Below are 12,461 nucleotides of genomic sequence, written 5' to 3' on the forward strand. Positions count from 1 at the left end.
CTCTCTCTCTCTCTCTCTCTCTCTCTCTCTCTCTCTCTCTCTCTCTCTCTCTCTCTCTCTCTCAAATAGAACATTGTCATTATTTTCATCAATCCAGACTGCGGCCACTTGATCTATTATTGATGAGTTGTAAACATGTTGATCTAGTGCAACGTCTCTATTTATTAGTATCTTGAGGTCTTCAAACATGTTGATCTAGTACAACATCTCTATTTATTAGTATCTTGAGGTCTTCAAAAAATAGATAATCGTTCAGTTTGTGAATAAATTTTCCATAAGGATTTCATTGCGATATATCCATCAAGCTCTTAGTGGTGATTTTGCTCATGTTTGCATTATCTAATATCCTCATTTGATTTTGCAACTCACTCTTTGTGTCATAGAAGTAAAACTAAAAGTATGACACTTTATTTTCTTGTGGAATTAGAGTAGGAAGATTATAACATATTTGTCTTTGTACTCTAAATGTAAAAATTCCTTTTCTCTTTGATGCAAGCTTCCTGTCAAATCTTGCCCTGAAGGATATGAATGAAAAAAATGTTGCTATACTCTTTTGTGTGGATTTGGAACTTGATTGCCTCTAATGATTGCATTGTATAAAGGACATATAATTTATCTAGAATACCCATATTTACTAGGTGGATTTCACTATTGTGACATCAAAATGGTGGAGGCTCGTGTTCAAACTTTAGCTCCACAAAAGACATAAAACTTTGGAGCATGTAGCTTACATAGTAAAGAACATATTGATTCATGGAGAATTTGTCCTAGCAAAGTTATTACTATTAAGTATAAAATCAATATTATTATATAAAATTATATTATATAAAATTATATGATCCTTTTTAATAAATTATAAAGTATATTCATGCAAACCTCGATGCTAATAGGCCCGTAGTTGAGATCCACAAAATACGTTAACTTTACGTTATCGAAGATCTTTTGGGCTGATGTACTTACATATGCGGGCCACCTTATTAATAGTCTGCCTTCATCTACGATAGAGGGAAAGACTCCTATGGAGATGTGGTGGGAGAACCAGCACACGACTATGATCAACTCAAGGTTTTTTGGATGCCCTGCATTTTTATCATGTCAAAACTGGTAAATTGGAATATCAAGCTAGGAAAGCTATATTTGTGGGTTTCAAGCGTGGGGTGAAATGATACAAGCTTTGGGATCCAGTTGAGAAGAAGATTGTGCCGAGCAGAGACGTCACATTTGATGAGGTTTCGCTCTTGAAGCCTCTCAGCTCTCATTAGGTGGAGAGTACCCCGACAAAGGAGACATAACAGATGGTAGAGATTGGTACAGCTCCACAGAGTTCAGATTGGACCATATCCATTAGAGTGTCGACTGAGGTGACGCCAGGTGAGCATAGCGATGTTTTGGAGGATACTAGTACAACAGAGCAGGATCAGGGACCGACGACTCATGTTTAGGATTCTATTATAGTTTGGAGACCCATGAGAGATATACGATTGCCAACAAGGTATACAGATATAGTGGTTGCTTATGCACTTCCGATGGATAGTGTCGACGAGATGGTTCCTACTACTTTTAGAGAGGCTGAACGGAGTTCAGAGGCTGATATGTGGCAGGAAGCTATGCGGGAAGAGATGAAATCTCTTCAGAAGAATGACACATGAGCACTTGTCGAGCTTCCAAAAGGATGGAAGGCGATTAGTTGCAATAGGTGTATACCAAGAAGGAGGGCATTTAGGGCACTCCAGTGAGGTTCAAAGCTAGGTTAGTAGCGAAGGGTTATGCACAGGAAGAAGATATTGATTACAATGAGGTCTTCTCTCCGGTGGTGAAACACTCTTCTATTCAGATCTTACTAGCTTTGGTGGCACAGTATGATTTGGAATTGGATTAATTAGATGTAAAAATAATATTTCTTCATGGTGATCTTGATGAAGAAATTTATATGACTTAGCCATTAGGGTATCGAGCTATAGAAAAGGAAAATTTGGTTTGTAGATTGAAGAAGTCGCTATACGAGTTGAAGCAATCTCCAAGATAGTGGTATAGGCGATTCGATGGGTTTATGATCGACAAGTCATACATTAGGAGCCAGTTTGATCCTTGTGTGTACTATCACAAGCTTTATGAAGGTGCGTACATTATTGTTATTTTATATCGATGACATGTTGGTTGCTTCTATTTTCAGATCCGTCATAGATGAATTGAAGATACAGCTTTCAAGCGAGTTTGAGATGAAGGATTTGGGTGAAGCAAAGTGCATTTTGGGGATGGAGATCGACAGAGATAGAGATAAGGGTAGAATTTGTTTAACACATGTGGCTTATTTGAAGAAGGTGTTATAGTGATTTAATGTTAGTATGGAGACGAAACCAGTTAGTGTATCTTTGGGTGCCCATTTGAAGCTTTCAGCTGATCTTTCACCAAAGTCAGTTGAAGATAGATAATTGACGTCGAAGACTCCTTATGCAAGCGCAGTGGAAAGTTTAATGTACGCAATGGTATGTACAAGGTTGGATCTATCACAGGCAGTTAGCATGGTTTCACGATACATGCATGACCCAGGTCCGGGTCATTGAGATACCGTGAGGTGGATTTTGAGGTACATTCGAGGTACTCTCAATATTGGTTTGATGTTCGAGCGGGACACTAGTGGTGGGTAGTTATGTATTTGATACATAGATTCCAACTATGCTAGAGATTTGGATAAGCATCGGTTGACGATGGTGTATGTGTTCACTTTGACCCGTGCGCCGGTGTGTTGAAGATGCACCTTGCAGTCTACAGTTGCTTTGTCGACGACAGATGCAGAGTATATAGCGATTACAGAGGCTGTTAAGGAGGCAAATTGGCTTTGGAGAATCTTGGTGTTTCACAGCGATCTGTCACCATTCATTGTGATAGCATGAGTGCGATCTATTTGGTGAAGAATCAACTTTTTTATACGAGGACGAAGCACATCGATGTTCGCTATCACTTTGTCAAGGATGTTTCTTGAAGAAGGGGATGTGGAGCTTGTGAAGGTCCACACAAAAGACAATCTAGTAGATATGCTCACGAAGGTGGTCCCTAGCAACAAGTTCGATCACTGTAGAAACATATAGCGGATTTGTACTTGTTGAGGCCTGTCGAGGCCATTTGGAGGAACTACGGGCGGCTTGATCCCTTAGGAGGGGGTACGTAGGCAACCATATTAATGCAGCCGGATTTGGAGAGACGACGTATTGGTGTTCGTGTTGGTGTCGGCTCAGTTTTGGGAACACTTCACCGAGGTGGAGAATTGTTAAAAGAGGCAAAAAATCGCATGAAAAAGCAGCAGGACTATCGGTCAACTAATAACAATGATCAGTCGACCGATAATAGGCACACTGCAGGAATCAAAAAATTCTATTGGATAGTCGACCGATATGCCTTGTCGGTCGACCGATGAACACCTACCAATCGACTGATGAGGCTTCATCAGTCGACCGATAACAGTTTATTACGCCGATTTGTTTCCTAGCCTATTTTGGATTTTGGTGTTTATATAAATAGAAACACGTTTGTTAGGGGTTTTAGTCAGAGAAAAGAGAGTTATTTGAGCACTTTGAGAGGGAGATTATTGAGAGGGAGTGAGGTCTTATTGGTTAGGGTTATTGTGAGTGTTTGAGAGTTGTAACTCATTGTGTTTCTCCTCCATATAGTATCTTCCCATCCTCTCCCCGTGGAAGTAGGCAACTTGCCGAACCACGTAAATCTCTGTGTTTGATTGGTTTTGGTTGTTTCATTGTGATTTGTGTCCGTGGTGTTCTTTGTCGTTGCTTACCAACTTGTTGTGGATTGAGTCCGCTTTTGCCGAGCGCAACAATAGCTCTCGAAAAGCTCTCGGTCTAATCTATTGACCATCTATGATTGGAGAGACTAGATGATTAAATTTTACCAAAACATTCAAATCATTGATTATGACAACTTGACCATCGATGGTTGATCATCAGATTTGTAATTTTTATATGTTTTGGATTCATCTTAACCGTTTATTTTCTAAGGTATATAGACTCTTTCCTTATGTTTTTTAGAGGAGTTCCTAACCTAAATCACAGAGAAAAGGGAAGGAGGGGTTGGGGAAGAGCTAGGGTTTCAATTTGGTGAAAAGGATCTTGCTTGGGCTTATTAGAAAACACCTTTGACATTGTTTTTCATCATTCGATCATTAACCTTCAAGAAGTGCTACCCCCTGTTCGATCTCACATGCAGGCCTAGAGGTGAACGAATATGATTGCTTTTTTGTGTAAACAAAGAATATGCGACGAAAAAGGATAAAATACAGCGATGAACAGATAATAAGCAATAATACCAATCACAGATAAAAAAATCTACATCTGCTCTTTCTTTTCGGAAAGGAACTTCCTCATTATGATAGTGTTCTCTTGAATTACAAATCCAATCTAGTAGGCTTACAAGACCTCACCCTCCTTTTAACCCATAACTAGTCGTTTAACCTAACTTTCATTATGAGTGATCCTCAATTCAACTGGTTTAAGTATGCCATAAAAAAAGTTCAACATAAATGAAGACAAATAAAAGTTAAACTCAATTGGGTTTTTTTTTTTTGGGGGNTTCTCTAGACAAATAAAATTCAACTGGTTTAAGTACAGCCTTTTTTATTTGCAAACTTCTTTTTGAATAATCTCGATGAAGAACGGGGATAATAATGGACTCCACGGGATGCTCTGCTCATTGTGAACTGATCGGATGATGCATGGAGAGTGAGCGATTGACGAGACTCTATTGGGGTTGGGGGGTGCAAAAAAGTTCTTTAGATCTCCTCGCTCTCTTTCTCTCTTTTTTTCCCCTTCGAATTTGGTCAAGAAATAATGCCTCAAAATGTAGGAGAGGACTAGGGTTTGATGTGCAATGAACAACTGAGATTAAAGGCTGAAAGGTTTGTTTCGGCCTTCGAAATATTGATAGTGGCTCTTGACCATTGATGGTGGCGAAATGATTATCGATGGGTGACGAACCCATCATGATCTAAACTTCTCTAGACTTTTGCACGATCAATAACCTAAGAAAAAAATTCAATAAATTATAGGGAAAAAATCAATAAATTATAGGATTTAAACTGAATGCCGACTTGTTGGAATTCTAATCTATCAACCAGTGATTGTCGGTAAATCTGCAATTTGCCAGTTACGCATTAGTTATGGAATGATTATGAGCTAAACTGAATGTAACTAGCTTATCCTTAATTTTACATAGAATAATCACCATAAAACTCTAAATTATCACAATTAATCTCAAAAGCATGATGAATACATGATAATGAACCTTTAGCATTCCTTGATTTCGATAGAATCTAATGACACAACTGGACATGACATAAGATTGATTTATCTAATGATTTATCTAATGCTTATTCTNTTGACACAATCCTTAATTAAGCTGTTTTTCAAGGGGAGGGGGACCAGTTTGACCGGAGCGTTACGAAGCCAATAACGCACGTCGATATCAGAGCTTCTGCATGATTGGATTTTGACAAGCTCCACGCAATGGCTGCTTGCCTTCACGCATTCCGAAGCGGCAATTGTTATCACTACTACACTCTTAATTCCGAAGCGGCAATTGTTATCACTACTACACTCTTACTTAAAATTCTTACAAAAACGGTACACATAGTATATAGAGTTGTTTTCTCGTATGAAAATTACAATCATTTATTTGAATCCTTTGAATCCGCCTATTTTATGAGTTTTTAAACTGACGTGTTAGAGCATCTCCAATAGCTTCCCCATCTTCTTGAAATACTCAATTTTGGGGAATATAGAGCTTTTTTTTTGTCTAACAGATTCCCCATCTCATTCCCCAAAATAGGGAAGAAGGAGAAAAAATAGGGAGCCTTCCCCAAATCTGCAGCATTCTCCAAATTTTTGGGGAGAGCTTTATTATTGTAATAAATGCAATTTTTCAAAATGGGGAAGCTGTTGGAGTTGGAGCAAAAATAATTTGGAGAATATGACTTTTATTTCTCCATTTTGGAGAAAATTTTAGGGAAGCTGTTGGAGATGCTCTTAGCGATCCACTGCGGGTGATCTGAACGGTTAAGAGGTTCTAGTATGATTATCATGGTCTTAAGTTCAAGTTCGGATTGCGTTATTAAAATAAAAGAAACTGTTAATGAATTGAAGTTATGAAAAGTCTTGACAAATGCTATCAAACATTTATTGCGAGAATAATAAAGAGTGTTATTCTAGAGTAAATTAAATGCCAACTTCACCTGAACAGATTTAAAGACAAATCACCTCATGCGCTATTCAAAAAAATTTCAAGCATCAAAACACAAACTGATGAACAAAATGCCCAAACAAAAAAAAAGGGATATCTCCGCAGAGAGATTCATGTACGTAATACTATAAGCCAAGTTAACCACGCGCTTAATCCAGAGATCAGTAGAATAAACAAATCATCATATTCTTCCCACCCAACTTGCCACCCTTAAAATAACTCCTCGGGCCCCACCTGACACATCAACGGTAACTTTCCACCTTTTCTCTATTCATTTAACCCTGCAATGTTTTCATCCTCCAGGGGCGTTTCAGTCACAAAAAATCCAACGGCCTATTCCCCACCCGAAGTCCCGACGAAGAGGATTAAATAAATAAAAAAAACAAAATATAAATAAAAGTATGAGAGATAAAAAGGGGATATATAAAGGAGACACGAGAGAGAGAGAGTGGGTAGCAACTGCCTTTGTCAGTCTCACTCCAAAGCTCACACCTTTTGCGAGAGCAGTGGCACCTCTTTCCTCCGCCCTCCTCTTTACTTCCTCTCGTTCTCATCACAATCTCATCTCTTTTTCTCTCTCCGCTTGATTCCTGCTCTGCATATTCTCATCTGGGTCTCTCTTATCTCCTCGAAAAACCCTCAAAGATTCAATCTTTTTGCCGTGCTTCATTAGTATAGCTATACCCTCTGTTTCTGGGTTTTGTTGGGGGTTCTTTTTGAATTAGAGATGGCTGATATTAAACCAGAGGAGATCACTCATCCTCCCATGGATCAGCTCCAGGGATTTGAGTATTGTATTGATTCCAACCCATCTTGGGGTATGATGGATTCTTGAGCTCTATTTAAGAGTATTTAACAGGATAAACAGAGGATTTAGTTTCTAATTGTGGAGTTGATTTTTGTTGTGTTTGGGCTTCAGGGGAAGCGATTGCTTTGGGATTTCAGCATTATATTTTGGCCCTGGGAACTGCTGTGATGATCCCTACTCTTTTGATTCAGGCAATTGGGGGTACTGATGTGAGTGTTTTTTTTTTCTTTTTTTATGAATTGGTTATGATCTTTTATCTGTTAAGGATATGTAACTTGATTGAATTGAAATAAAAATTGATTATGTTGGTGTATATAGATATGACAGGATGGGTAATTAATTGGACTTGTGTTTCGGTCTTTTGATTATTATTTAAGAGACCAATTAGGAAAACATATTATAGTTATGATGAAATAAGACAAGTGTTCTACTGTTATGAAAGGTAAAGTGTCATTTTCTTAGGTACAAGTGTTAATGGATGCTGACTCAGCTTCTCATATTCCTTCTAATCTAGTGGACCAAACCTTGAATTGCTAACACTTGATCAGTTTGTGGATCATTGTTATAGCGACCAATAATATTTTTTCTGAGAACTTAAGGTTATTCAATGTTATTGATACATATTATATCGAATATATTTCATCCCTTATCAAAATTGTTCGATCAAATTGACATAGACTACCATTGCCTACAATGACACAATTCCAATTGATCGGTAAACCTTTTTCAATCATCAAATTATGGCCAACAAGTTAGGGAAATCGACTGTTTTTTATACAGAATCATGGTCATTGATGCACAAGTATAAAAAAAACTATGTTAATCTATTGTAGTATATGGTCATTGATGCACAAGTGTGAAAAACTATGTTAATCTATTGTAGTATGTATATCAATTGAAGTTGGTTATAAACTGGTTAATGAAATCAAATGCAGGATGATAAGGTGAGAGTGGTACAAACGTTGCTATTTGTAACTGGAATTAACACATTGCTGCAAACTCTCTTCGGTACTCGGCTCCCTACTGTTATAGGAGGTTCTTATGCCTTCTTAGTTCCAATCATCTCCATTGTACATGATCCTTCGATAATGAATAATCCAGACCCACATGAGGTTTGTATAACTAGCTCATTTCTCATTAAGACCCCCAAAATTAGTAGTTATTATATTAACTAGCTCATTTCTCATTAATACCCCGAAAATTAGTAGTTGTTATGTTAATTTTTTTTTTTAACTTATAGAGGTTTCTTCAAACGATGAGAGCCATACAAGGAGCCTTGATAGTTTCTTCAAGCATTCAGATTATTTTGGGATATAGCCAGTTGTGGGGTATCTGCTCGAGGTATTTATCTTTTGTACATATTTTAATACTTGGTTTCTAGAATGTGATTTTTTTTGGGAATCTGAGCTCACCAAGTATGATATATTTACTTTTTTGCATGATTGCAGGTTTTTTAGCCCGTTGGGGATGGTTCCAGTGGTTGCGTTGGTGGGCTTTGGCCTTTTCGATAGAGGATTTCCTGTGGTATTGCTACTGTTGTTACTGCTAATTCAATAGTAATAATTATTATCATGTCATAAGGATATTGTTTTCATTACTCGACTTTGGTGGTTGTCTCTTTCTCCAACTATTAAGTTATAATTTGGAAGTGCTTTAGCGGTAATAAATACTTGTAAATCACCATGCTTAAGTCACCAGAAGGCTGAATGACTCAGTTAACCTTGCCATAGTTCTTGTTTCAAACTGTATATTACTATGTACGGAAAACTGTAAACTTTATTTTTGACATTTTCAGTCTATTTCATAAGTTTTTGCCAAACACATTTTGAGCCCTTATCCAAGTTTGTGCACTTATCCGAGTTAGTGGGTGAGTCGCCAAACAAGCCCCTATATTCAGTTCGGGCAAAGAAGTAAAGCTTCAGACAATTTTTGGGGCTTGGTTATTCATTTCAATAGATCTAACAAAGCTTAATTTTGTATTTGTCCTTTATATGCATAGCCAATCTCCACTTCTTGTTGGCGAAGGCACAATCTGGCCTCATCCATATCCTGATTCTAACGGCTTTTTTTATGACACCAAGCGTAATCCCTCCCCGAGTTTTGACTTGTATTGGGTATAACATTAGTAAAATATGGAATATAGCAGATGAGACTCTAAACATCTCTATGAGCAATTGCTTAAATTACATTGCAAATTTTTCTTTTTCTTTTTTTTTTTTGGAAAAGACCAAAATATTTGAAATCATGAGATTGATTAGCTGAAGAAAAACTTGCTCTTTAATGCATATTAGAGTTCAAGTGTAATCAGATATGTATTGTAGAGTTATGAAGTATAATACAGATATGTTTTGGACAGGTATAAATAGGAAAACTAAACACCATAAAGTTAAAAATTGTTGTTAATTTTCTTTCCCTTGTCAGTTAAGATTCTTTAGATAAAAATCATTCTTCTGCATTCATCAGGTCGGACGATGTGTGGAGATTGGTGTTCCCATGCTCATCCTATTTATTGCAGCCTCTCAGGTTCTTTGCTATTTCAATCTTACAAAATAATCAATCAAACCAAATTAAACAGTTAACTGATCCAACTCTTTTCTTCTCATCTTTTCGCCCTCAGTACTTGAAATATATACATGCAAGGAGAGTGCCCTTATTAGAGAGATTTGCACTACTCATATCAATCACTTTGATTTGGACCTATGCTCATATACTCACCGTTGGTGGAGCCTACAGAAACAGACCTGTACGTACTCAGCTCAACTGTCGCACTGACCGCGCCAACCTCATTTCTTCTGCACCTTGGTTAGCACTGAAACCATCATTTTACTCTTTCTCCCGATCTTTTCCTTTTGTGCTAAATTGCCCTTTATTTCTCTGCAGGATCAAAATCCCCTACCCGTTACAATGGGGTGCACCTACCTTTGATGCTGGCCATGCATTTGGTATGATGGCTGCTGTGTTAGTATCCTTGGTTGAGGTAAAAGAATATAGGCAGTTATGCTTTTAGTTTGAGTTGACATGGTTAGCCCTTATAACGACATAAGTTATTGGCTAAGTGATTAGCTGACAAGACCTAAAGAATAAAGCTGTATTGTAACTTATATCCTGCTTCACTCTTTGTTCTATTGTGTATAGCAGAGGGCTTTGCTTTTTTATTTCTGCAATAGTGCAGCTCAACCTAATGCATTCTAACTAATTATAGGTTTCTGCAAAATGAACGAAAATCTTTTTTTTTCCTCCTTTGCCTTTGTTCACAGCCAAATTCCCCTTGTTGAATTCAATTTCATGCTAAATTTTTGCAGTCAACAGCGGCTTACAAAGCTGCAGCCCGGTTGGCAAGTGCAACTCCACCTCCTGCTCATGTTCTTAGCCGAGGCATTGGATGGCAGGTCCAGTATTTTCTTGTATAAAAAGTTCCACTAGTGAAACAATTGTCTGGATACACTATCTCATCAGATTTACGAAACAACAGGGAATCGGCATTCTTTTAGATGGGCTTTTTGGCACAGGAACTGGTTCCACTGTCTCAGTGTAAGTCATCATCTATTGATTATGTTCTACAATTTTGATTTTTTTTATCAATATCAGTAAAATAATTTACTGAACAATGCAGGGAGAATGTTGGTCTTCTTGGATCCACAAGAGTTGGAAGCCGAAGGGTCATACAAATATCAGCTGGTTTCATGATATTTTTCTCCATGTTGGGTGAGTGTTATCCTTGAGAAAATCAGGGATTTTGAACATAAAATTAACAATACTGACTTATATTTCTGCATCTTATTGCAGGAAAATTTGGAGCACTTTTCGCCTCGATACCATTCACAATCTTTGCAGCAGTCTACTGTGTTCTGTTTGGACTTGTTGGTTTGTGATCTTCGCCTTATCCATCACTTGTATTGTATGCCTTCTCTTTGTTCTACCTAATAACTGAAACTTTTTTTCTCTTGTTTTTTTACAGCGGCTGTAGGTTTATCCTTCTTGCAGTTCACAAACATGAACTCTATGCGCAACCTCTTCATTGTTGGTGTCTCCATCTTTCTTGGATTATCCATTCCTCAATACTTCTTCAATTACAGCACGACTGCCGGCCATGGTCCTGCTCACACTAAGGCTGGATGGGTCAGTTCCTTTTCTCTCTTTAAATCACATTATATTCGTTGGCTTTAACAGCAACAGCAAAGCCTTTCATGGATTGAAACTTTGACTATTTTACGTAGCGGGTACGTTCTTTTTTAAATCCAGACTACATGCATATCCATTAGGTTTAAATCTTGGTTGCCCTGATATTTTAGTCCTTTCCGTTGCACCAAAACATCAAAGTTGTGATGAGGGTTATAATTCATATTCTAACAATTAAGGCATCTTTTCCGTTAAGTTAGTTGATATGAGCAGCAAATGTGATACTGCAACATGTATACTCCTCGTCTGCTAATTCAGTGACTTCATAAACAAAGCCTTTATTTGAATTTATTTGAGCTTAGCTTATGTAAGAGTTATTTCCTCTGTAAGTAGTGGATGAGGCTAGGGAATATGCTAATGCAGCGAGGATACTCTTTTGCTGATCCTATCAAATCTGATATTGCAGTTCAATGACTTCATAAACACAGTATTCTCCTCGTCTGCAACCGTTGCGTTGATCGTGGCTGTGTTTCTCGACAACACTCTCGAGTTCAAGGAAGCAGCAAGAGATAGAGGGATGCCGTGGTGGGTGAGGTTCAGGACATTTAAAGGAGATAGTCGAAATGAGGAGTTCTATACACTCCCCTTCAACCTTAACCGGTTTTTCCCTCCGTCATGAGCTCGATTTTTTGGTATTCTTGGTAAAGGTTTGAATAGAAATGGGGGAGGGAAAAGGGTTGATGAGACTCAGATTGTTGAGCAGAGAAAAAGGGGTTTAGTTAGTGTAGGTTGTTGCTGAATTTGTTGTTGTGTAGTATTTATTCGAATTGATTGTTATTTATATTAGACAATAATACCAGTTCTTTTTGGCTATTAAAGAAATCTCCTGGTTTTTAAAGGAGTTTGATTGGTTTTTACATTGATTTATTCTGGATTAGTAGAATACCCTGATTATTTGATGAGATTATTGTAGGCGTATAAAACTGCCTATAGGTCCCTACGAACGGCTCAGTGCTAAGAAAAGATGATGAACGTCATAATCTAAGTCACAGGAGCTTGATTAATGTCGACAAATACATGAAGTGGGTTGACGAACTATGTGAAGCAACGGAGTTTCAGAATAATGAGGATACGAACGGATCGGGAGCCCCGTGTCACTTACAAAAGACGAAATACCCTTCGTATCTCATTTATTCCACAGATGATCTAATCATTGGAGCTTATAGAACTCCTCATCGTCTTTCCAACGCACTTTGAATCGATTAAATCCGAGTTCGGATGAAAAAGT

General features: G+C 37.7%; 1 protein-coding gene across 1 annotated transcript; it reads left to right on the plus strand.

Moving 5' to 3' along the window:
* On the plus strand, positions 6,690-12,051 carry LOC109839898 (nucleobase-ascorbate transporter 2). Its single transcript, XM_020408349.1, has 14 exons — positions 6,690-7,064; positions 7,166-7,263; positions 7,990-8,166; positions 8,295-8,395; positions 8,503-8,578; positions 9,518-9,577; positions 9,672-9,856; positions 9,935-10,031; positions 10,357-10,443; positions 10,527-10,585; positions 10,668-10,759; positions 10,841-10,918; positions 11,013-11,173; positions 11,640-12,051. The coding sequence occupies exons 1-14, from the start codon at positions 6,974-6,976 to the stop codon at positions 11,850-11,852; spliced, it is 1,575 nt and encodes a 524-aa protein (XP_020263938.1). The 5' UTR covers positions 6,690-6,973; the 3' UTR covers positions 11,853-12,051.

The sequence above is a fragment of the Asparagus officinalis genome, chromosome 5, assembly GCF_001876935.1.
Source record: "Asparagus officinalis chromosome 5, Aspof.V1, whole genome shotgun sequence".
Classification (NCBI taxonomy): domain Eukaryota; kingdom Viridiplantae; phylum Streptophyta; class Magnoliopsida; order Asparagales; family Asparagaceae; genus Asparagus; species Asparagus officinalis.